General features: G+C 39.0%; 1 protein-coding gene across 3 annotated transcripts in view; it reads left to right on the top strand.

Moving 5' to 3' along the window:
• Positions 1-7,786: 7,786 nt before the first annotated feature.
• The window catches only part of CCDC77 (coiled-coil domain containing 77), a 30,760-nt gene continuing 12,140 nt past the window's right edge, over positions 7,787-26,406 (top strand). The window contains exons 1-8 of one of the 3 annotated variants that reach the window (XM_042945473.1): positions 7,839-7,870; positions 8,474-8,542; positions 11,404-11,458; positions 14,272-14,325; positions 16,120-16,363; positions 19,176-19,318; positions 21,105-21,201; positions 22,517-22,592. In XM_042945473.1, the coding sequence (XP_042801407.1) occupies positions 14,288-14,325; positions 16,120-16,363; positions 19,176-19,318; positions 21,105-21,201; positions 22,517-22,592 (598 nt within the window). In that variant the 5' untranslated portion in view covers positions 7,839-7,870; positions 8,474-8,542; positions 11,404-11,458; positions 14,272-14,287. Of the gene's footprint in view, positions 7,871-8,473; positions 8,543-11,403; positions 11,459-14,078; positions 14,169-14,271; positions 14,326-16,119; positions 16,364-19,175; positions 19,319-21,104; positions 21,202-22,516; positions 22,593-26,406 lie in introns of those variants that run through there. The other 2 variants (XM_042945472.1, XM_042945474.1) reach the window with 2 other exon arrangements.

The raw sequence follows: 26,406 nt of genomic DNA, 5'->3' as shown, positions 1-26,406 counted from the left end.
TTTCTTAAAGGTTAGCAATATGGAATCTAAAACTTTATCAATGAACTTTTTGTACTCTGTTACATTAAAATGGTAGTCAACATTGTCCTTGAATGGATTTTTTACTCAGTCATGATTTTGTAACATCATGCATTGGTCATTTTGATAATATTATTTCAATATTATAACTGAGTTATATAGATCTTCCTAATGTTGATGCACATAATTATATAATATAAAAAAATCATAGCAACATTACCATTGATGTTCTCAGAAAATTGAGAGGCTGTCAAACTCAGAGTAACAGAAACAAGTTTTCCAAAATAATGATTTTCACTTATAGCTCAGATTTTCATTGTCAACAAATACCATCAGTTGTTTCCACTGAATAAATGGGCTCACGTTGTTCGTTTTCAAGAAAATGTCTGTCAACTACCTAGATCTAAATAGCCATGGTTTATCTGTTTGGCCTTCTGGTGTTACATGAAAAATGTGACTAATTAAGCTCATAAGTGCTTCTCCTTGAGAAAACCTTCCTGCTTCTGTACATAGTAGAACTGCTTTCTTTACGTGTACTTCCTACTTCATCACATAGACTATTAAAAAAACATGTTCAAGAGTCACGGTTTACTAAAACTAATCATTTTTACTGCTTCATCATGGGCATTCTTTCTTTTTTTTTTAAGTTTATTTAGACAGAAAAAGAGAGAGAGAGAGCATGGGGGAGAGGAAGGGAGAGAGAGGGAGAGAGAGAATCCCAGCAGGCTCCACGCCGTCAGCACAGAGCCTGATGTAGGGCTGGAACTGATAAACCTGAGCCAAAATCAAGAGTTGGGCACTCATCCGACTGAGCCACCCCCACACCCCCATCATGGGCATATTTAAATGAAACTGGCTTTTTTTCTTCTTAAACCATTAGTGTGTGTGTCATGAAAACAATGACTACAAGTACAGTTTGGTGTTACTGCCATGATTCATGCTGAGGAACCAGTAGTTTTAGCCACCACTGCTTTTGCAGTGCAAATGTCAATGGCAAAAACAAAACAAAACAAAACAAACAAAAACAGGGTGCCTGGGTGGCTCAGTCGGTTGAGAATCCGACTTCAGCCCAGGTAATGATTTCACAGTTCATGAGTTTGGGCCCTGCATCGGGCTCAGTGCTGATAAGTGTGGAGTCTGGTTGGAATTCTCTTTCTCTCCCTCTCTCTCTCCCCCTCCCATGCTGTCTCTCTCTCTCTCTCTCTCTCTCTCTCTCTCTCAAAAATAAATAAAACATTAAAAAATTTTTAATAAAAAAAGGCAAATAGCATTTTAATGTTAATATGAAAATAATTTTGACTTCAAGACCTTCAGAAGATACTTCAGGGACCAACATTGGCCTGAGGACAAATAAGGATCTGTTGACCACACTTTGGGGACTGATGATGTCACAGTCCATGAGTTCGAGCTCGGCATCAAGCTCTGTGCTGATAACTCAGAACCTGGAGCCTGCTTCAGATTCTGTGTCTCCCTCTCTCTGCCCCTCCCTCATTCAGGCTCATGCACTCTCTCTGTCTCTCTCTCTGTCTGTCTCTCAAAAATAAACATTTTTTAAAAAGACACATTTTTATGTGGGTTTTGAGCAGACAGACTCTAAGTAGTCCACAGGGACAAATCAGTATAGGAGGAAGAGATTCAATTTTTATGAACTCTAAAGGTTGAAAAGCTATGATTTAAAATGTTTCTTTTAAAATTTTTTTAAATGTTTATTTGCTTTTGAGAGAGAGAGAGAGAGAGAGAGAGAGAGAGAGAGAGAAGTGGGGAAGAATGAGTGTACCCCCCAACATGGGGCTCAAACTCACAACCCTGAGATCAAGAGTTGTGTGCTCTACCAACTAAGTCAGTCAGGTGCCACAAATTATATTATTTTAGAAGCAATTACAAGGTGTTCTTTGAAGGATATACATGGTTTTACTGCTGAACAGAACAATTTACAATGCACCTAAATTTATTGATAATCTTGTGCCTTGCCTTACAACAATCCATTATCTGCTGAGTACAAAAGAATAGATGATTAAGAATCCATTAAAGGTCATATAAATATAAGTCATATTCAAATAAATAATGCTAATATCTCGGGCAAACAAGCTGTGGGTACTTTGAGGGAAGATAGACATAGACTATGAATGTTCAAATAATCTGATTGGAAAGTAGTTGTTGATACCTTAATTAAGGGAGGAAAATAGTGATAATTTACAAGTAATTTCTGTAGACCTGCATTCTAGGTGCACATATTTTCACTAGTCTTGAAGAAGAGATAAAATAAAAATCATCAATTACATATGAAGAATACGTCAAGTTTAAAATTTTTTCAAAAACTGTGGAACTCTAAGGCAGTAGTGAAGCCAATAATAAAATTTAATTAGTATGTATTCTAGGAGAAGAAATTATATTCTAGGAGAAGAAAAAGAAATCACATATAGAAGAACTTTGGTTAAGAGGCTACATGCAGGGGCACATCGGTGGCTCAGTCAGTTAAGCATCCAACTCTTGGTTTCAGCTCAGGTCATAATCTCACAGTTTGTGAGTTTGAGCCCCACATGGGGCTCCGTGCTGACAGCATGGAACCTTCTTGTGATTCTGTCTTCCTCTCTCTGCTCCTCCCCTGTTTGCTCTCTGCCTCTCTCTCTTTCAAGAATAAACATTTTAAAAAAAGAAAAGAAAATCCTTTAAAAATAAAATAGAGGCTACATTTATATCAGAATTTTGAACATAGAGACTAAAAGATATTTCATTTAAACATTAAGATATATAAAAGGAAGTTATAAAGGAAAGGATTAATTCAATAATGCATGGCAGTATTTCATAAGAATTGGAAATAACATACCAGGCTCTGTTTTATATCACTTTCAATGGCTCTGGTAGGCAAAGTGATCTAAAAGATTTTTAAATGCAATATTTCAAATGATTACCTCCTTATTAATGTTATGGTAAAGGAAGAAGAAACATTTTAGGGGCCCCTAGGTGGCTCAGTCGGTTAAACATCCAGCTTCTGCTCAGGTCATGATCTCATGGCTCGTGAGTTCGAGTCCCATGTCGGGCTCTGGCCTGGAGCCCGCTTCGGATTCTGTGTCTCCCTCTCTCTCTCTGCCTCTCCCCAACTTGTGCGCTCTCTCTCTCTCTCTCTCTCTCTCTCTCAAAATTAAACAAACATTAAAGTTTTTTTAAAAAACTTTAATCATTTGAATCTCATTTGAATCTCTAAATCTGTGTTTGCCAAAATATTTGCATAATTTGTAAAGTAACGTATCAAGAGCTTCTACCTTAACAAACTGGGTGAATTCAAGAACAAAGTCAAATGCCATATTCCAAACAAACAAACAAACAAACCAAACAAAAAAAACTAGGTGAGGTATTTTCTCATATTTGGTTTGGATTCACTCAAATTTATGTCAAGGACTTTATCAATAATTTTCTATGTCATAGATGCCTTCATAGAGGACAGATAACACAGACCTTGTTCACTACTATGTACCAACCTACACATGACAATAAAAATACAAATAATAAACTGGAAAGGAAATGATAAATGTCAGTTTTCTATCTTCTCTCTGCCCTGTGATTTTTCAAAATTAAAACATGGGTACTAGTTATTTGTTTTCCTGGTGTAGGCTCCCTGGACAGGTACATAGTTTTTAAGTACTCCTATTTCCTTTAGTGTGTTTGTATGTGCATTGTCTATTTTTCTGTGATTTCTCAGAGGGCAAAAGCTATTATTTCTTAAATTTAGCATTAAATGAGGATGGGAAGCATACCAAATGCATGCTTCAGTTATATTTATTCTTACTTTGATATGTATTATTGTTATGAAGTCCATGGTTCCTACACAAATAAGAGAAACCAGAAGTTTACTTTTCAGTTATCTGTGTTGAGCTAATAAAAGTTAATTTTTCCAGGAAGGTAATAGTTCTTTCACCATAAAAAGAAAAACCAGCATGTGATGCTAAGAATGAATGGTGAGAGTGATTTGAGAGGGTTTTCATAGTTGTCAAGAAAGTAAAATTTGAAGAAAAGGTGAAAATTTGCAACAGTATAAAATGTCAGAAAGAATGAGATACGACAAGATGTGATCATTCAGTTTAGCAGTTAAAAGATCATAGAGCAATTTCAATAAAGTTATGGAGTCAAAATCCAGTTTCGAGTGAGTTGGGAAATGAATGGGAGATGAAGAAAAGGAGCCAAGCATGGACTCAATGTCCTTGGCTGTGGAGGAAAGGTTGGGTATGGAAACATGGAAGTTACTGAAGGAGAACCAAAGAATATCTTCACAAGCTAGTATACATGAGTGGGCCTCAGTGCTGAGAAGGAAGAACTAATGGAGAACTGGAGGCTGAAGATAGTAAGAGAAAAACCAAAGTCCCTAAAGAAGCAAAAGAAATGAACATGATAAGAGCAGGGACACCCGTTCCTCTGATACAGAGGAAAAGAGGTAAATACAAGTACAGTGATGGTAAGTAAGCGGGTGAGAAGGCATGAAGTTAAGGCAGTTGATTACCTTGGGAAAGAAAGACAAAGATACTGGGAGGGCTCCCTTAAGGGTTTAAAGCAAATTGTGAATACCCAAAGTGGCTCCTGTGGAAATAAGGAGAAAGAGCAAATGTTTCTTGAGAAGTGTTGTTCTTCACTTCTGAGGGTTTCACTAAGGTTAGAGACCATAACTTTATGGTGATATCATTTCCCATAAATGGGAGACTGTTCCCCAGGAGCACACATAGAAGGCAAAAGCTAAGAATAATCTAAAGTACAGGGATTGGGGCACCTGGGTGGAACCTTGGTGGTGGGTTAAACATCTGACTCTTGGTCTCAGCTCCTGTCTTGATCTCAGTGTCAGTGAGTTCAAGCCCCACATTAGCCTACATAAATAAATAAATAAATAAATAAATAAATAAATAAATAAAATAAAGTGTAGTGCCATTACAACAGAAAGACAAAGAGATGAGATTGCCGGCAGTAACAATGTTATGCACCACAGAATTAAACTGAGTAGGAAAGTAAAGTCCCAGGGCGGGAGAATATACCAAGTAAGAGTTTCTCAGGTTTGCCTTTCTCATAGCCTCCATATATATTCATATATACTCTTCCTCTTGTATTTCCCATTCTTTTTTAAGATTTTATTTTTAACTAATCTCTGCATCCAACATGGGGCTCAATCTCACAACTCCGAGAACAAGAGTCACACTGTCTACCGACTGAGCCAGCTAGGTCCCTTGTATTTCCCACTCTGATTAATGTCACCTACTCCAGCTAATCTCTCTGTCCTGGATCCAGTTGATTGGAACTTTTTAAAAAATGTTTATTTATTTTCTTGAGAGAGAGAGAGAGAGAGACAGAGTGCGAGCAGGGGAGGGGCAGAAAGAGAGAGGGAGACAGACTCAGGAGCAGGCTCTAGGCTCTGAGCTCTCAGCACAGAGCCTGACGCAGGGCTCAAACTCACAAACTGGGAGATCATGACCTGACCCAAAGTCAGACGCTTAACCAACTGAGCCACCCAGGCGCCCTGGAACTTTTTTTTTTAATCTTTATTTATTTTTGAGAGAGAGAGAAACAGAGAGAGAGGGAGACACAGAATCTGAAGCAGGCTCCAGGTTCTGAGCTGTTAGCACAGAGCCTGACATGGGGCTCGAACCCACAAACTGTGAGTTCACGACCTGAGCTGAAGTCAGATGCTTAACCTACTGAGCCACCCAGTCAATTGGAACTTTTAAATATTTCCCATTTTCCTCTTCATATTTCCATTTTTGCCTCCCTTGTTTAGTTAGGCATTTCCGTGAATTACCACGGCAGCCTCCTAGATCTTCAAGCATTGTCCTTAATTGCTCCTCTGCAACCAGAGTGTTTTTTAAAAAAATCAATCTGACATTGGGTGGTTGTGAGAGAGGGAGGGTTGAGAATAACCCTTTGACATGTGAATGAATGATGACACTTCAACCTTGATATAGAATGGAAGAAGAGCAATCTAATAAAAAGAGGAAACACACCTGTGGGAAAGAATGTTATATTATATATGTATTCATTCATTTGGCAACAACTTTTGAGCATTTGCAATGTGCCAGGCACTCTCCTAGATTCATTCTGCATATATAACATGAACAACAATAAAAAGACAGAGCTTACATTCTAGTGGCAAGGGGAGACAAAATAATGAGCACAAGCAAATATATATTATTTTAGGTGCTGATAAGATCTTTTTTAAAAGTACAGAAGGTAGGGAGCGGAAGGGTGGTAAGGGGGGATAGTGTAGTCAGAGAAGGGCTCAAGACTGATGACATTTGAACAGAAGCTATGCTATCAAAATACAATGACAAATTGCTAAATGAATATCAAAGCACAAGGGATTACTTCTAATAAAGGAGATGTTATTTGTATTGGCCTTGGTAGGGATTTTATAGGTTAAGATTCATGGAAAAGATCAATCCACGTAAAAGGAAGGGTATGAGCCAAACCTGGGAAGTCCATGCTACATTCAGAAAATAAGTTATTTATTATATAATGAGATAAGTAGGATCAGGTTATGTCAGTATTTGAATGCCATATCACTCTCTGGACTGATTGTCTACTCTTTGGGGAGTCACCAAAAGTTTATGAACAGGAATGTGACATGTCCAGAAATGTGCTTTAAAAAAAATAATCACCTTTTGTAGAATGGATTGGAGAAGGGAAAAACACCAGTTGTAGTAATCCAAGTGAAAGGTGACGAGACAGAGTAGCAATTAATAGGATGATATGTATTTAAGAACCAGTCTGAAGATAAGATCACCATGATTTTGCTTAAAATATATATATAAGGGAGGGCACCTGGATGGCTCAGTCAACTGAGCACCCAACTCTTGATTTTGGCTCAGGTCATCATCTGACGGTTTGTGGGAGCCCCTCATCCAGTTCTGTGCTATCCGTGCAGAGCTTACTTGGGATTCTCTCCCTCTCTCCCTAAATAAAAAAAATAAACTTTAAAATTAAATAAAATAATAAAAAAATGTAAGGGCCAAAAGAGACACAAAAATACTGGTTTTGGGGGTAACTAATAGAGAAAAATCACAAGACAGAAAAAAGTAAATTTAGGAGATGTCAAATTCCTTCTGGACATCCTTAAGTCTTATATAGCAAAGAGTCACAGCTTTTTCATAGCAGTAGTGACAGCTCAGAGGCTGAAGTACCTTTCCCCCTACTCCTACCGTTTGTTCTTCTGGAAAGATGAGACTGCAATTGAGTTTTGAATTAGCTTACATTATTAAAGCCAGTTTCTCACATCTTTCAGGAAAAGGAAGCAGTGTCTGCTGATAAAAACAGTAGTATTAATATACATAACTCTCTGACGGTAGAAACTGAACCACAGGTCCTATCTTGACCCTAGGCCACCAGGTCATTGAAGGAGAAATTATCTTCTTAGAATCTTCACCTTGATATAAGCTTGTAAATTGCAACACATAATAATCCTGTATCCATTGCATGATTATGCATCGCGTTTCTGCATGATTTTTTATGAAAACAAAGTAGCTGAACAAGTTTAAACTGGGGGTGCCCAGAATTAGTGTGTTCTGACCCCAAACACCACACTACCAGTACTGGGATGAACTGGGTTGCAATCCATTAACATCCTCCACCAGGGAAGCTGAGTGCTGAAGTAAAACTACATTTCCCGGCTATCTCTGCGCGGTTAGACGCGAAGCGAGGAAGGGCGGGAATGGGGCGTGCCTCTGTGTGAATAGCCTTCCTATTGGCGCACAATCCAAAGGGCCGTGTAAACTTGTGGGCGATTGGACCGATTTCGTGCACGCTCAGTGGCGCTGCAAAGCTACCGGATTTAAGTTTTGTTTTTCGGTTGCGGGTTTCTGACTCGGAGGTTTAGTGTGGCGTGAGTACAGAGTTTTGGGTTTGGGATGCAGGAGTGGGGGAACGGGCCTTGGGCTAGAAAAAATCTGGTGAGGGAGAAGTAAGTGCGGGTCCCGGAAGAAGGAAGTTAGGATGTGCAAAGTGAAATATTTTGAGGGTGCTGGAGGATTGGGGAGCCATAAACATGAGGGAGTCAACAGCAGGATGAAATATAAAAAAGAGTGTAGAATTTGGTGTCCTGGAAGTGCGCTCCGGTATTCCCTCATCCCACAATAGTCTAACCCTCAATTTCCTCATTTGTAGATTAAAGTATAATAAAAGTACTTAACCGAGTTGTTATGGGGGTAAATAAAATAAATGTCAAAGTACTAATCAAGATTTAATTTTAAGTAAACAGGCTGTATTAAAAAACAAAAAAACCACTTAAATGAGGATATCACAGAGAGAGGAGTAGAAGCTAACTGAAACCCATTAATTTATCTATATTGATCTTTTGGGAGATACTATAATGAGTAATGCCTATTTTCTATCTGCAAGGAACATACCCTGCCATGAGAGAAATTGTAGCAACAAAGAACTCTATTATGTTAACTTTTAGAGAATTACAGATGGTGTTCTTTTGCAGCTACATCATTTTGATAGATCAATTTGGATCGAGAGACTCTGGAAAGAGATGGAGGTAGTTAGTTTTCAGGTACTAACTGGATTTCATTAAGTGAAGGGGGGAAGGGTGGGGGTGGATTGATGTATGTTCCAGCTGGAGGGAAGCTCACTAACAAAGGCATGGAGGCAAGAAAGTTATCTGCAACGGGAGTATTTTAGGGGAAGAGAGGGAAATTAGGAGAGATAGGTTTGGTCCTTAGATAGAGAGCCATGACATCTAGGCTGAGTTTGATTTAATGCGTTAGGCTTTGAGGAGCCACTGATGAATGTTATGACTTTTAAGAATATGGTGCAAAGGGGAGCCTGGTTAGCTCAGTCACTTAAGCATCCAACTGTCGACTTCTGCTTGTGTCACGATTTCACAAGTCATGATCTCACATTCGTGAGATCGGCCCCATGTTGGGCTCTGTGCTGACAGCATGGAGCCTGCATGGGATGCTCTCTCTCTCCCTCCTTCTCTGTCCCTCCCTGGTTCTCTTTCTCTCTCAAAATAAATAAACTTAAAAAACAAAAGAATATGGTCCAAGGGAGACAAGGGGTGGGTAGAACAGTTAAGCCATTATAGTAGAGCTGGGAAGAAGATATGGAGATCCTAAATAAACATGGTGATTGCCCAGAGAGACTATATGGGATTTTCATATGGTTGGATGAAGGTCAAGAGAAGGAGTAATGAAATAATGAATGTTAATTTTAAAGTCCAGGTTGCTTATGAGATGCTGAATTCGCTTTGAGGTGCTAAAACATACGTGACTTGAGTGATTTTTTTTTAAGTTAAACTTTTTTAAGTTAGACATTTCAAACCCCAGTGGGACATATAGGTGAAAATGTCCATTACATATTGGACATTCAAACCAGGATATTGAAAGATGTCATTTGTTCATTCAGTAAGTAATTGTTAGTTACTCTGTGCCAGGTAGTGTTTTAAATAATAGAGGTAATCATAAACGCAGTGGGGATAATGATGTTCCCACAGAAATGGATAGAGGAAATAGCAAAGAAAGTTGAAGACAGAACCTTTTGAACCAAGAAAGGAAAATTTTCAGTAAAAAATAATAATCTCCATTTATTGAGCACTCATGTGTCACTGTTCATCCTTTTTATTCATTATTTCATTTAATTCTCACACCAACCTATGATATATGCTATTTTCCCCATCTTCCTTTTTTAAGTGTTTATTATTTTTTGAGAGAGAGGCAGGAGCAGAGAGGAATGGGGACAGAGGATCTGAAGCAGGCTCTGTGCTTACAGTTGTGAGCTTGACACGGGGCTCAAACTCAAGAACCATGAGATCATGAACTGAGCTGAAGTTGGACCCTCAACCAACTGAGCCACCCAGGCTCCCCTATTATCCCTTTTTTTTTTAAAGTTTATTTTATTTTGAGAGAAAAAGCCAGTGGGGTAGAGGCAGAGAGAGGGAGAGAAAGAATCCCAGGCAGGCTGCACACTGTCAACTCAGAGCCCAGTGTGGGGCTCAAACTCAAGAACTGTGAGATTATGACCTGAGCTGAAGTTGGATGCTCAACTGACTGGGCCACCAAGGCACCCCTAATTTCCCCCTCTTTAATAAGTAACTGAAATGTAGTGAGGTTAAATAACAGGTCTTGTTACACAGCTAATAAGGGACAGAGCTTATACTTAAACCCAAGTCTGTTTAACTTTAGAGCCCAAGCTCTCAACTCCCAATATTTTTTGAAAAGGTAGTCAACACTGTCAAATTAAGTATGCAAAGCGAGAAGTGACTTGTTGGATGGAGGGTGGGAAACCAAGAAAGCAGTTAAATTTATTCATTTGGATGTCTCGTGACCAAGAAGAATAACCAGTTCAGATGTTGTAGTAGAAGTCAGATTGTGAGAGAATAAAACTAAATGAGATGTGAATATAGGTAACTTTTTGTAGATGTGCAGTAGTCATAGGAAACAGGAGTGAGGACAGTCACTGACTTGGAGGGGGAAGAGAGGTTACGGGTTGTGGGAGGACTCTCTTAAAGTTCCAGGTTACTTGGGGGCGGGGGGGGGGGGGCAGCGCGGCAAGGCCTGGCTGGCTCATTTGGTAGAGCGTGCAGCTCTTGATCTTGGGGTTGTGGGTTTGAGCCCATGTTGGGCTTTACTTTTACTTTATAAAACAAATAAAATGACTCAAGATTATTTAAAAAAAAAAGCGTTCCAAGTTACTCTTAAATAGTTTTAGAACAGTGGCATTCATCTTTAAGATGTCACCTGGATTCATAAAATGGGATATTCTTTGGCCATATAAAAGAATGAAGTACTAATACACGCTACAGCACAGATGAACCTTGAAAACATCATGCTAAGTGAGAGAGAACAGTACTAGCCAACTGCAAAGGACCACATACTATATGATCTCATTCATATGGAAGTCCAAAATAGGGAGATCTATAGAAACACAAAGTAGATCAGTGGTTGCTTAGAGTTTAAGGGGAGGGGGGCACAGGGGTGATGGCTAAAGGGTAGAGGACTTCTTGAAGTGATGAAAATGTTCTGTAATTGTGATGGTTACACATATCTGAACATACTGAAAGCATTGAATTATATACTTTAAAGATTTTTTTTAACTATTTATTTTTGAGAGAGAGAGAGTACAAGCAGGAGAGGGGCAGAGAGAGAAGGAGACACAGAATCTGAAGCAGGCTCCAGGCTTTGAGCTGTCAGCACAGAGCCCGACGTGGGGCTCGAACTCACGAACTGCGAGATCATGACCCGAGCCGAAGTCAGATGCTTAACTGACTGACCAACCCTGACACCCCTGAATTATATACTTTAAATGAATGACTTTTATGGAATGTGAATTACTCATCTCAATAAAGCTGTTTTAAAAAAAAAATGTTACCCATAATCCTACTATACCAACCCAATTACCATTTCTATTTTCTAGGTTATTTTTTACAAAAGACAAATTGGCCCGACTTGGAGAAGTTTTGTGGAAGGAGGTGAGTAGTCATTTTAAAGGAGAGAGTGAGAGGGGTGCCTGGGTGGCTCAGTCGATTAAGCCTCCGATTCCTGGTTTTGGCTCAGGTCATGATCTCACAGTTTCTGAGTTCGAGCCCTGCATTGGACTCTGCAGACAGTGCGGAGCCTGCTTGGGATTCTCTCTTTTCTCTGCTCCTCCCCTACTCACACTGTCTCTGTCTCTCTCAAAATAAATAAATAAACTTTAAAAATGTTTTTAAAGGAGAGAGTGAGAAAAAGAGATGGTATATTTGAAGGGTTGGTTGGTAGAAGAAAGCTAATGGAATGACAGACAGAAACCAGTATTCTAGCTAAACTGGGTAGACTGACCAGTAGAAGAAGATGTTGAACAGAGTCTTTCAAATTCATATTGAGGATTTTTAAAAAAATTTACTGAGCATCTACTGCTACTGAACCAGGCACTGTTTTTAGTGACTGGGGATTTAGCAGTGAAAACAAGAGATAAAAAATGCCTGCTCTTAGTGAGTTTCCACGATCCAGTGTGGGGAGTCAATAAGTAAAATATATCAGATGGTGATGAAGTAAAGCAGAGAAGGTCGGTAAGGGGATGCCAGAGTGGTCAGGGGAGACTCACCAAGAAGGTGACATCAGGACCCTCAAGCAGCGGGAACAAGCCGTATAAATGAATGGGAGAAGAACATCATAAATACAGTAGAAATGTGAAGTCTGAAGTAAAAATTTGGCACATTTGAGGAACAGCAGAGCCCGGTGTTGTTGGAGCAGTGAGCAGGGGGAGAGTAGTAGGTGGGGTCACAGAAGTACTGGGGTAGTCGGACCATGTAGGACTTTGTAAACCATTTTAAAGACGTTGGTTCTCTGACTAAAACAAAACAGCTTGGAGGCTTTTGAGAAGAGGAGCTTTGTGGTTTGAATTATATTTTAAATAATCACTCTAACTGCTATGTTGAGAATAGACTGTGGGGGGCTGCTCTAAAAGCAGAAGCAAAGACACCAGTTGAAGAGGCTGTTGTAGTCATCCAAGCAAGAGGTTGTAGTGCATTGGACCAGGGCAGTATTGGCATGAGTGATCATCAGATTCTAGATATTTGGATGGTAAAGCCAATAGGATTTGCTCACAGGGATCAGGTGTAGCATATAAGACAAGGAGAGGAGTAAAGTTTCTCCAACCGACTTTTTGTCATAAGCAACTGGCAAGATGGAGGTAGTAATTACTGGAAGGTAGAATTCTGAGAGAAGAGCAGCTTTGGGTGGTAGGTATTTATTTAGCAGGAGCTTGGTTTTAGACCTGTTAAGCCTGAGAGACCTGTACAACATCTAAATGGAGATATGGAATAGGCAGTCAGATAGGCATGAGCGGAGTCGAGGGCAGAGCCAGTGCTGGAGGGAGAAATTTGAAAACCATTAATGTGTAGATGGTATTTGAAAACTGACACTTTATGTGGTCACCAAGGCAATAAGTATAGAGAAAGTTGAGGAAGAACTAGCAGTGACTGAAAATTAATGACCAGTGAGGAAGAAAGAAAACCAGGAACATGTGGTATCCAAGAAGCCAAATGAAGAAAGGTTTCAAGGAGGAGAGGCAGGGGCGCTCTGGGTTCTGAGCGAGAAAATGGCACACAGAATTAACAAGAGTGATTATCTCTTTTCACAATTTTTCACAAAATTCTTCTCCAAAGAACTGAAGATTATAAACAGATGTATGCCAACTGAAGAGCACAGGAACAGGGGTGCCTGGGTGGCTCAGTTGATAGAGCGTCTAACTCTTGATTTTGGCTCAGGTCATGATCTCAGGGTCATGGGATGGAGCTCCACATTGGGCTTAAGAGTCTCTTTCTCCCTCTCCCTCTGCCCACACCCTAAAAGTACATGAGCAGAATATTACATCATCTTGCTCAAAATCAAATGGGTTGACAAAGCATGCTCAATAAGACAGTTTTCTCTAAAGTTAATAAAATAAATTCTCCTCTCCCCTCCCTCCTTCCCTCTTCCCCTTCCTCCTCTCGGTCTCTTTCCCTTTTTCTCTCCCCCTTTCTCCTTCTTTCCTCCCTCTTTCAGAGAACATGACTGTGAGGTTATCTTCGTGAAAATTTCTTTGATAAGGTTGTTCAAATAGAGGAACCCAAGGTCTGTATTAACAATGGGAATGGAGATTGTAAATGAACTTTTGTAAGTAGTTTTTTCTTTCCCTAAGATAAAACAATGGATAAAGAACACCAGATAAGGATAAAATGTCAGTGGCTTTGTATTTATTTTAAATTTAGCATAACTAGTCCTCTACCTTAATTCCCATACTGTCCCTTACTTGTCAAAAACTTTTCTGAATCTCTCTTCTATTTCAGCAAAAGGATTGTAAATTTGTTTTGCATTGTTGCAGACAGCCTTCATATAAAGGAGGCTTTTCTTTTGTGTGTGCTTGTCCATTCTGATTTTATTTGAAAATAAGAACAATGAATGCCTTATGAAAATTCAAAGTCAGATTTTCAGGATTTGGAACAACTTTAAAGAGTGCTATATTTTATTTATTTTTTATTTATTTTTAAGCTGGTTTTTGTTGTTGTTATTGTTGTTTTGTTTGTTTTTAGTAATCTCCACACCCAAGATGGGGCTCAAACTCACAACCCTGAGATCAAGAGTCACATGCTCTTCTGTCTAAGCCAGCCAGGCACCCCAAGAGTCCTACATTTTAGGACAGCACGTTCTCACCAGCAGGTGCATCTGATGATGGTGGAGAGGGAATGAGTCTGTGCATCCCATCTTATACTGTTTTTTTCTGTTCCTGACCCCTCATTCTGAATTTTTGTGTGTTTGACAGGTGTGAAAAGGACAGAATGAACTTTACCCCAACACGAACCCCTGTCTGCAGAAAGTAAGCCATTTGTTTATTTTTGACTTGTTAAAGAATCAAGACTTCTGTAGCCTTAAGTGCAAGTTAACTTGGGAACTAGAAGGGTTTTAGAAGTGTATTTCCAAACTCTGGATTTGAACTATGTTAGACCTCATTTCTCTATTCTTACTATGTATTTTTCGGATTAAAAACTAGGACATATTAGGGGTGCCTGGCTCAGTTGGTTAAGCGTCTGACTCTTAATTTTAGCTCAGGGCATGATCTCACGACCCACATCAGGCTCCATGCTGGCAGCACAATGTCTGCTTGGGGTTCTCTCCTTCTCTCTCTGCCCCTTCCCCGCTTGCACTTTCTCTCTCTCTCTCTCTCTCTCTCTCTCTCTCTTTCTCTCTCTTAAAATAAATAAATAAACATTAAAAACTAGGACATATTAAATGTTCATACCAGAATGCAGGCAGTTTGAGTGAGCCTGGTATAGCACCTGTGGATGCTGGACGACAGGGAACAATCAGCATACAAACAGGGGACTTTTAATTCCGGTTCTGCTATTAACTTGCTACACAATAGATACATCTCATCCTCGTGGCCATCGCTCCCCACTGCAGAATCTCAGAAGTACCTCTTAGTTCATCTACTAGCCTATTTCCCAGAGTTGTTATAAATAAAACTTCCTTTGAAAACATGAAACATTAAGTAAAAGAGTATTTCTGTCATGAGCTTTTAGTGATTGAGAAAATACTAAGTTTTTTTTCCTTCCTGATAGCTGAAAATAAATTTTAATATCTCTTCTGTACATGCTCACTTATTAAAGGTGTTGGCCATGACCTTCGTTAGCTACAACTCTGGGCTTCCAGTATAAAGTTTCTCCACACTGCTGTGTATTTTGTTATGTTGTAAATTGTAGAGATTTAGCCAAACTGGATTAATTTTCACAGGGTTTCTCCACTTCTGGGCTATTTATTTTCCAACTTTCATTCTTTTAGCTGAAGGCTCTTACTTGCTAAACTTCTTGTCTTGCCTTTGATTAACCTTTGATCTGGTCTAGTCTTGGTCTGTGTAATTCAGATGTCTCTGATGCTAATATGATTGTGTGCTCACTAACTAGCCTATTTTCTAATCCTGAATCTTATATTTATCATTCCCTTTCTTAATAAGTTTGCCACTTATATACTTATTCCTAAGAACAGTTTCATTTTGCAAATTATAATCTTAAACAAATGGCAGTACCTTCTATATACGCATCTCCATACATTTTTCCATTTAATACTGTTTGGGTGATTCAGTAATATTTGAGTATCTCTAATTCACAGTTTCTAATAACTTTGAATAATGTTCCATTTATATGAATATACCACAATTTATCCATTATCCTATTGAATGGATGGAAGGTTTACCATTTTTATTGTTACAATGTCATAAACATTTTCTTACATGTCAGCTTGTATATATGTGCATGAGTTTCTCTAGGACAAGAGGAGTAGCAATTTTACTACAGTGTATAGTGTTCCGTTGCTATGCATCTTAAGAGCACTACATTTTCTGTTACTACCTGGTCTTACTTGGGTGATGTTTCATTTTTTTAAATGATCTTTTTATCTCCCTCTAACATGTATTTTGAATCTATCTTTAAGCCTTTAATACTTGGAAACCAGTTCACAAGATTTGTCACTAACCTGAAACATCAAACTTTGAAGGTTTATGAGCACCTTACTTCTAGCACTTTAAGAACATAAACCCCTTTTTTATTTAAGAAATTATAATGTCTCATAAACGTCCCCACAGTTTAATGAACATGCCCTTTGTAATGTCACATAGGCTGACAACTGCCTCCAAACATGATGTTGCCTGTGGCTTCAGTGGTCCCACCAACTGGAAGGGAAAGTCTTTCTTGGATTCGGTGGAGTCAACTCCCTTGCCTTCCACACAAGATCGTCTGGCTGTCCTCTGCCCTTCTCAGGAGCTTCTGGAATATTACCAAAAGAAGATGTCTGAGTGTGAGGCAGAAAATGAAGACCTGTTGAAGAAACTGGAACTCTACAAAGAAGCTTGTGAAGGACAGGTGAAAGAGATGGCGCATTGTGCCCTTTCAGGACCCTGATGGAGTCCATTCGTTACTGAGACAAGTGCCAGCTTGTATCATAATCAGATATTTTATTTAAAGTTTATTTGTTTATTTTGAGAGAGAGAGCACATGCACTCATGTGAGCCAGGGAGGGGCAGAGGGAGAGAGAATCCCACGCAGGTTCCATGCTGACTCGGGGCTTGATCTTACTCGTGAGATCACAACCTGAGCTGAAATCGAGAGTCAGATGCTTAACTGACTGAGCCACCTGTTCACACCCCCCCTTTTTTTTTTAAGTTTATTTATTTTGAGAGGGAGTGAGAGCAAGTGGGGGAGGAGCAGAGAGAGAGAGAGAGAGGGAATCCCAAGCAGTCTTTCCACTGTCAGGACAGAGCCCATTGCAGGGCTCAATCTCATGAACCATGAGATCGTGACCTGAGCTGAAATAAAGAGTCAGATGCTTAACCAACTGAGCCCCCTGGGCGTCCCGACTTTTCAGGTTTTCTAAGTGTTGCCTGTCAGTTTTCTGACATCATGTCCTTCCTTCTAACCCAGATCCCATTGTGCTTCGCTTCAGTGGCTGTACTGCCTGCACATGACCCCTTGCTTATTCTTCTGCTCTGCTTGCATAGCACAAATCCTAGCTATAACTTCATCTGGTTCTCCACTACCTCCTCTCCTGGAGCAGGATTTCTCAGTCTTGGCATTATTGACATTTGGGGCTGGGTAATTCTTTGTTGTGAAGACTGTCCTGTGCATTGTACGATGTTTAGCAGGATCGTTGGCCTCTACTCACTAGATACCAGTAGCACACCTCTGCCCCCATCCTCCCTGTCCCCATTTGTGACCATCAAAAATGCCTGTAGACACTGCCCAATTTCTCCTGGGGGCATAGGCAAAATTACCCCCCAGTTAAGAACCGTTCTCCTAGAACGGTCACAAATCATTACACAATAAAGTCACGGTAAACATATCCATCCGTATCCTCAGTCACTGTACAACAATTTTCTCACTTGTGCTCACCTGTGCCATACCCTCACTCTCCTCCAGCCTGCCACCCCTTCTTAGCCCACTTCTCTCAGGCAATCTTGCTTCCTAGTTCACAAAGGAAATGCCAGCCACCTCGCATGCACTCCCTTCCTGCCCATCCACACACAGATACCTACACCTCTGTCCATCTCTCTTCTTCTTTACCGCTGCAGGGGCAAGATGTCTTTGCCTGTTCAAGGTGAATTGATCCAGAACTTTCCCCCCAATCCTCCTTCCTCCTAAGAAACCCTGTTTCATCCACTCTCTTCTCTCCATGTTCTGTTTTTAACTTCTTGCATGACATTGGCTTTTTCTCCTCAGTATATAAACATACTCAAGTCTTTCCCAACTTAAAGGAAGAAAATGCTGTTCTGTAGTTATGCTTTTCCCTGTCGACCCTCTTTTCTCAACCACACTTCTAGAATAGTTTGACTTTATCACTCTCTCAGCGACTTCTTGACTGCAGTTTGGTCTCTGTCCTCATTGCTCCATGAAAACTGTACCTCCTGTAGTCTCTAGAACCTACTTGTCAAAATGATCTCTTCTCTTTGTAGCCTTTGCAGTATTTGTCACCATTGACCTTTTTTCTGCAAACTCATCCTTTCTTGATTTCTGTCATTTTTCTTTCCTAGGTTCTGTCTTCACCTCTCTGCCCAGTTCTTCTCAGTCTCCATTCACAACTCCCTTTCCTTAGTCTTAACTGTCTAAGTTCTAGATTCCACTGTATACGGTCTCATTGTATTTGTTCGTTCTACTGCTACATCTGCGATGATGACACCAAGTAACTGATGGGGACTCCCTTTTCTCCCTGAACTCCATGCTAACATGCCCACGTCTAAGCTCCTTTCCCCTTTGCTCCCCTACCCACACATTCATATATGCCACTAACACTTCCCCTTATCTCTTCACTTGTCTTTATTCTCTGTCCAGTAAATGGTATCGTTGCCTGCCGCACTCCCCAGCCCCTACTTCCTTCATTTGGTAAGTGCTGTTGCTTCTGCTTCCTTAATGTCACTAGATCCATTCTTACAGCTTAATTGCTCTTGCCACAACACTAGTTCAGACTCTTGTTATGCCTTCCCTGAGCTATTCCTTACCAGTATCCAGCCTCCGGCCCCATAAATCCCCAGTCTGCCTCTCACTATCCACTCCAGTAACACTGAAGTACTTGGAGTTTTCCAGACACTTACGGCTCTTTGATGGCTGTGTATTTATGTCTCTTTCCTGAGAGTACGCCCCCCTCCGCTTGTCTCCAACAGTTTTCGTCTTTCAAGTTCCAACTTTTTGGTTGCATTCCCTGACTTCCCAAAACCTTAGAGGTTTACCCCTGCCGTGCTTTCCCCTCTACCGTTTTATTCTGTATGCTCTTTCATGAAATAATTATTTCATTTTAATTGTTGGCGTGTCTCTTTCCCCACAAAATCCTTCAGCTCTGTAGCCAAAAATCATACCTTTTTATCTTTGTCTTTCCAAAATTTTATAATCCTTATTACATAGAAAGCATTAAAAAAAAAAAAAAGGTGTGACTAGAACTAGATCATTTGGCATTACAGGGTTTTGTAATCTGTAAAAGATACGAGAGCTTTGATGTTATATGCAAACGTCACACTCACCCTGTAGCTTTTAAACCCTAGTCTATACACACCTGTTGTCATTTGAATTCTGTGTTGGTGAAATCATTCACTTTGTGATATATCTACCTGAACTGAGCCACCATACCCAATGAGAGATACTCCTATGAAGTCAAATATCTTTTCAACTACCTTTTTTTTTCCCTCAGCATAAACTAGAATGGGATTTGCAGCAGAGGGAGGAAGAGATTGCTGAATTGCAGAAAGCCCTAAGTGATATGCAGGTCTGCCTCTTCCAGGAACGGGAACACGCTTTACGCCTCTACTCTGAAAACGACCGACTGAGAATCAGGTGCCAACTAGCAGAAGGGAAATATTGGAGTTCTGTTTCTAAATTAAATGAAACAAGATAAATATCTCTATGGTCCTTCTCTTAGGTTGTGTTCCCCAGGAAGCAGACTCTGAGATGGATATGAATGCCCATAGGATGGTTAGTAGGTAGACTCTCAGGAATACCATCTACGAGCAGATTTGGACAGAGGAAGAATTTGAACTGTGATTCGATGGTAACAGTTAGCTTCAGCTGAGCTCTGAGGCCAGGACAGCCATTCAGAGGCAAAGGGGTTGAACATTTGTACCCCACTCATTGGATGTAGGCTGCCACCAGGGAGGGGATATAGACTTGGGAAAGGCTGCTGCCTTCAGCCTAGGACAGTTGCTGGAGAAGCTCTTGGGTGAGAAGTGTCTTGGTCCTGAAGGTAGCATCTGAGCAGTGGTCCACGATGTGGAAGCATCCACTACTAAATTGTTTTTAAATTGTGGTAAAATATATTTAACATGAAATTTACCATTTTAGTCATTTTTAAGTGCATAGTGCAGTGGCATTAGGTATATTCACATTATTGTGCAGCCATACCACTATCCATGTCTAGAATACTTTTTCATCATCCCATATAGAAACTCTAAACAATATCTCCCCATCTCCCCTCCTCCTAGCCCCCAGTAACCACTGTTCTACCTTCTATCTATGTATTTGACTTCATATAAGCAGAATCAGATAGTATTTGTCCCTTTGCATCTGGCTTATTTCATTTAGCACAATGTTTTCGAGGTTCACCAATGTTGTAGCACATATCAAACTTTCATCCCTTTTTAAGGCCAAATAATATTCCATTATATGTATATACCACATTGTGTTTATCCCTTGGTCCATTGATGGACATTGGAATTATTTCCATCTTCTAGCTATTGTGAATAACACTGCTGTGAACATTGATGTACACATACCTGTTCAGGTCTCTGCTTTCAGTTGTTTTGTATATATACCTAGAAGTGTGATTGCTGAATCAAATGTTAATTCTATGTTTAATAATTTTGAGGAACTGCCATACTGTTTCCCATAGTGACTGTACCACTTTATATTCCCACCCACAGTGCACATAGGTTTCAGTCTCTTACTGAATGTGCATACCAACATTTGTTCTTTATTTTTTTTAATACTAGCTATCTTAATGGGTGTGAAGTAGTATCTCATTGTTTTGGTTTACATTGCCCTAATGATTAGTGATGTTGACATTTTCTGACATGTTTATTGGTCATTTGTGTATCTTTTTCAGAGAAATGTCTATTCAAGTCCTTTGCCCATTTTTGAATTGGGTTCTTTGATTTTTACTGTTGTTTAGTGTTAAGAGTTCTTTGTATATTCTAGATTGAATCCCTTATTAGGTAAGTGATTTCCAAGTGTTTTCTCCCATTCTGAGTGTTGCCATTTTATTCTGTTGATAGTCCTTTGATGCACAAAAGTTTTTTATTTTTGTAAGGTCCAATGGTATATTTTTCTTTTTGTTCCTTCTGCTTTTGATGTCATGTTTAAAAAATCATTGCCAAATCCAATATCACTTTGTTTTCTTGTAAGAGTTTTATAGTTTTAACTCTTCTATGTAGGTCTTTGATCCATTCTTTCTGAATTAGTATAAACACCTGATGTTTTAAAAATTAGAGCTAAGGTCTAAATATATCTTACTCAATTTTAATTTGATGTTGCCATTGTCTTAAAAGTAAATCAGAAAGGAGGTCTTTTAAATAGGAAAATTTACTTCCTCTGAACACAATATGTGCTTACTCTATGAGAATTGCAGGGAGCTAGAAGACAAGAAAAAGATTCAGAACCTCTTGACCCTTGTGGGCACAGACACTGGAGAAGTGACCTATTTTTATAAGGAGCCTCCAAACAAAGTAAGTAATCTTTGGTACAGCATGGTAAGCATGGCTTTTATAAAATACAGGATGGGGTCCACAATAAGAGCAATTTTGGTACTTATTAAAGAAGATAGAAGAATTAAATGTCATAGCCCCTAAGTTTTCAGAGCACTTGCTATAATTACAGACAGTTTTAATGATTTGATTTATTTTTCTCCGAAAAAACCTTGGGAAGTAGTATTGTTTACCCCATTTTATTGCTTGGAAATCTAATTTTTTTTAAATGTTTATTTATATTTAAGAGAGTAGAGACAGAGTGCGAGCTGGGGAGGGGCAGAGAGAGGGGGAGACACAGAATTTGAAGCAGGCTTCAGGCTCCGCAGAGCCCAATGTGGGGCTCAAACTCACGAACCCCGAGATCGTGACCTGAGCTGAAGTCAGATGCCTAACCAGCTGAGCCACCCAGGTGCCCCTATTGTTTGGAAATCTAAAGCATAGAGGAGTAGATGTTTTGGGGGGAGATTAGAGAGGAAAGCAGGAGCAGAGTTAGTGTGGGAGCAAGTTGCAATACTCAGGTTTCTTTTTTTTTTTTTTTAATTTTTTTTTATTTTTGAGAGAGAAAGAGATACACAGAGCATGAGTGGGGGAAGGGCAGAAAGAGGGAGACACAGAATCCCAAGCAGGCTCCAGGCTCCAAGCTGTCAGCACAGAGCCCGACACGGGGCTTGAACTCACAAGCTGTGAGATCATGACCTGAGCTGAAGTCCGACACTCAGCCGACTGAGCCACCCAGGCACCCCTCAGGTTTCTTTTTTAATCTGAAGTTTCTGCTGATAATAAAAGTAATGCATGGTCTTTATTAAAAACAGATAGATTTGAGAAATCGATCATATAAGAGTGGCAGTGTCGCATAATTCTATATCCCAGAGATAAAACTCTTTTTCCATTCATATAGAAATATTTGTGTATGTATAGTATTTCCATTTTTATACTTGTATAAACAGTGCCTCAATGAGCATCTTTATGTGTATCTACATATACATCCTTTTGTGTTACCGTTATTTTCCTAAAGGCCTTTGTCAAGGATCCCCTCCCCCTTTCTTTCAGCAGATATTACTAGATAACTCTGAAATTTAATTTTTTTAGTTTGTATTACCAGCACTGAGTTTTATCCAATTTGTTACTTTGTCCACTTTGGTATCTCACATACATGACATCCTTATATGATTATGGCAATTTTGACAAATTTGATATATGAATAGTGTTTGACCTACAGAAATAAAGCTAAAAAGTGAAATATGACATCTTATAGGGAGGCTAATTCTATACTTTTTTTTTTTTGCCTTTTCAGGTCAGCATTTTCCAAAAGACTATCCAGCCTGTAGGTATATGTGAACAGAATGAATTTTCCTCAGCTTTCAGAGCAGGTACTAGCCACATTATTATAAATTCTCATTGATGCAGAGTTCAAAAACAGTGCACATGATTAGAAATTTTTTCTACTATGTAGTGATAATGAATATTCATAGTGATGTCTTTGGTGGTTTCAGATTTCACTGAGCTTTCTTTCCTTTAACCTTCCTTGATGTTTTAATAAAGTAAAATAAAAAATACATAATTAACATGATGATAAATCATAAAACAGACTTGGACAACTTCTGGGATCACAGAATATTAATTCGATTCTAAGCCTCAGTCTCTTCTCTTTCTTTTTTTTTTTTTAAATGGAAATCTTAGTTTTATATCTTTGCCTCTTTTTAGAAAATTAAGATGTAACTGACATATTACACTTGTTTTAAATGTACAACATAAGGATTCAATATTTGTCTATGTTACAAAATGATCACCACAGTAAGTCTGGATAGCATTCATCACCACACATGGTCATGCATTTGTTTTTCCTGTGATGAGAACTCTTAAGATCTGTTCTCTTAGCATGAGGTTCTTAAATCATTCTAGGAATTTTCTTCAGTGTAATTTTAGTGTTGCTTGTTTTTTTTAATATAATTTATTGTCAAATTGGCTAACATACAGTGTGTGCAGGGTGCTTTTGGTTTTGGGGGTAGATTCCTGTGATTCATCACTTACATACAACACTCAGTGCTCATCCCAACAAGTGCTCTCCTCAGTGCCCATCACCCATTTTCCCCTCTACCCCACTTGACCCATCAACCCTCAGTTTGTTCTCTGTATTTAAGAGTCTCTTACAGTTTGTCTCCCTCCCTCTCTGTTTGTAACTATTTTTCCACTTCCCTTCCCCCATGGTCTTCTGTTAAGTTTCTCAAGTTCCACATATGAATGAAAACATATGATATCTGTTTTTATCTGACTGACTTATTTCACTTAGCATAGTACCCTCCAGTTCCATCTACATTGCTGCAAATGGCAAGGTTTCATTCTTTCTCATTGCCAAGTAGTATTCCATTGTATATATAAATCAAATTTTCTTTATTCATCAGTTGATGGACATTTGGGCTCTTTCCATAATTTGGCTATTGTTGAAAACACTGCTATAAACATTGGGGTATATGTGCCCCTAAGAATCAGCACTCCTATATCCTTTGGATAAATTCATAGCAGTGCTATTGCTGGGTCCTAGGGTAGTTCTATTTTTGATTTTTTGAGGAACCTCCACACTTTTCTAGAGCAGGTGTGCCAGTTTGCATTCCCACCAACAGTGCAAGAGGGTTCCCATTTCTCCACATACTCGCCAGCATCTGTTGTTTCCTGAGTTGTTAATTTTAGCCACTCTGACTGGTGTGAGGTGGTATCTCAGTGTGGTTTTGATTTGAATTTCCCTGATGATGAGTGACGTTGAGCATCTTTTCATGTATCTGTTAACCATCTGGATGTCTTCTTTGGAAAAGTGTCTGTTCATGTCTTCTGCCCATTTCTTCACTGGATTATTTGTTTTTCAGGTGTTGAGTTTGGTAAGCTCTTTATAGATTTTGGATACTAACCCTTTATCCGCTATGTCATTTGCAAATATCTTTTCCCATTCTGTCGGTTGCCTTTTAGTTTTGTTGATTGTTTCCTTTGTAGTGCAGAAGCTTTTTATCTTGATGAGGTCCCAATAGTTCATTTTTGCTTTTAATTCCCTTGCCTTTGGAGATGTGTCAAGCAAGAAATTGCTGCAACTGAGGTCAAAGAGGTTGTTGCCTGTTTTCTCCTCCAGGGTTTTTATGGTTTTCTGTCTCACATTTAGATCTTTCATCCATTTTGAGTTTATTTTTGTGTATGGTATAAGTGGTCTAGTTGCATGTTGCTGTCCAGTTTTCCCAGCACCATTTGCTAAAGAGACTGTCTTTTTTCCATTGGATGCCCCTTCCTGCTTTGTCAAAGATCAGCTGGCCGTACACTTGTGGGTCCAATTCTGGGTTCTCTATTCTATTCCATTGGTCTATGTGTCTGTTTTTGTGCCAATACCACACTGTCTTGATGATTATAGCTTTGTAGTAAAGACTAAAGTCTGGGATTGTGATGCTTCCCGCTTTGGTTTTCTTTTTCAACATTACTTTGGCTATTTGGGGTCTTTTGTGGTTCCATACAAATTTTAGGATTGTTTGTTCTAGCTTTGAGAAGAATGCTGGTGCAATTTTGATTGGGATTGCATTGAAGTGTAGATTGCTTTGTGTAGTATTGACATTTTAACATTTATTCTTCCAATCCATGGAATGTTTTTCCATTTCTTTGTGTCTTCTTCAGTTTCCTTCATAAGTTTTCTATAGTTTTCAGCATACGGATCTTTTACATCTTTGGTTAGGTTTATTCCTACGTATTTTATGATTCTTGGTGCATTTGTAAGTGGGGTCGATTTCTTGATTTCTCTTTCTATGGCTTCATTATTGGTGTATAGAAATGCAACTGATTTCTGTACATTGATTTTTGTATCCTGTGACTTTGCTAAATTCATGTATCAGTTCTAGCAGCTTTTTGGTGGAGTCTTTTGGGTTTTCATGTAGAGTATCATGTCTGTGAAAAGTGAAAGTTTGACTTCTTTGCCAGTTTTGATGCCTTTTATTTCATTTTGTTGTCTGATTACTGATGCTAGGACTTCTAACACTGTTAAACAACAGTGGTGAGAGTGGACATCCCTGTTGTGTTCCTGATCTCAGGGGAAAGCTCTGTTTTTCCCCATTGAGGATAATACTAGCTGTGGGCTTTTCATATATGGCTTTTATAATATTTCAGTATGTTCCTTCTATCCCAACTTACTTGAGGGTTTTTATTAAGGAACGATGCTGTATTTTGTTTTGCATCTATTGACAGGATCATATGGTTCTTATCCTTTCTTTTATTAATGTGATGTATCACATTGATTGATTTATGAATATTGAACCAGCCCTGCAGCCCAGGAATAAATCCCACTTGATCCTGGTGAAGAATTCTTTTTATATGCTATGGAATTCGATTTGCTAGTATCTTGTTGAAAATTTTTACATCCATGTTCATCAGGGATATTGGCCTGTAATTCTCCTTTCTTTGTGGGGTCTCTGTGTGGTTTGGGAATCAAGGTAATACTGGCTTCATAGAATGAGTCCAGAAGCTTTCTTTCCATTTCTAATTTTTGGAACAGCTTGAGAAGGATAGGTATTAACTCTGCTTTAAATGCCTGGTAGAATTCCCCTGGGAAGTCTGGTCCAGGACTCTTATTTGTTGGAGATTTTTGATAACTGATTCAATTTCTTCACTAGTTATGGGTCTGTTCAAATTTTCTATTTCTTCCCATTTGAGTTTTAGTAGTGTGTGGGTATCTAGGAATTTGTGCATTTCTTCCAAGTTGTCCAGTTTGTTGGCATATAATTTTTCATAGTATTCTCTGATAATTATTTCTAGTTCTGAGGGGTTGGTTGTGATAGGTCCATTTTCATTCATGGTATTATCTGTTTGGGTCCTCTCTTTTTGAGGATTCTGGCTAGGGTTTTATCAATTTTGTTTATTTTTTAAAAAAAAACCAGCTCTTAGTTTCATAGATCTACTTTTTTTTGGATTTTGTATTTATTTCTGTTCTAATCTTTATTATTTCTCTTCTTCTGTCTTGGGGTTTCTTTTCTGTTCTGCTTCTATATCCTTTAGGTGTGCTGTTAGATTTTGTATTTGAGATTTTTCTTGTTTCTTGAGATAGGCCTGGATTGCAGTGTATTTTCCTCTTAGGACTGCCTTTGATGCATCCCAAAGGGTTTGGACTGTCATGTTTTCATTTTCATTTGTTTCTGTATATTTTTTAATTTCTTCTTTAAT

Source organism: Panthera leo, chromosome B4 (genome assembly GCF_018350215.1).
Source record: "Panthera leo isolate Ple1 chromosome B4, P.leo_Ple1_pat1.1, whole genome shotgun sequence".
NCBI classification, from domain to species: Eukaryota; Metazoa; Chordata; class Mammalia; order Carnivora; family Felidae; genus Panthera; species Panthera leo.
The sequence above is the reverse complement of the archived record's forward strand: the minus strand, read 5'-3'. Positions and strand labels throughout refer to the sequence as shown.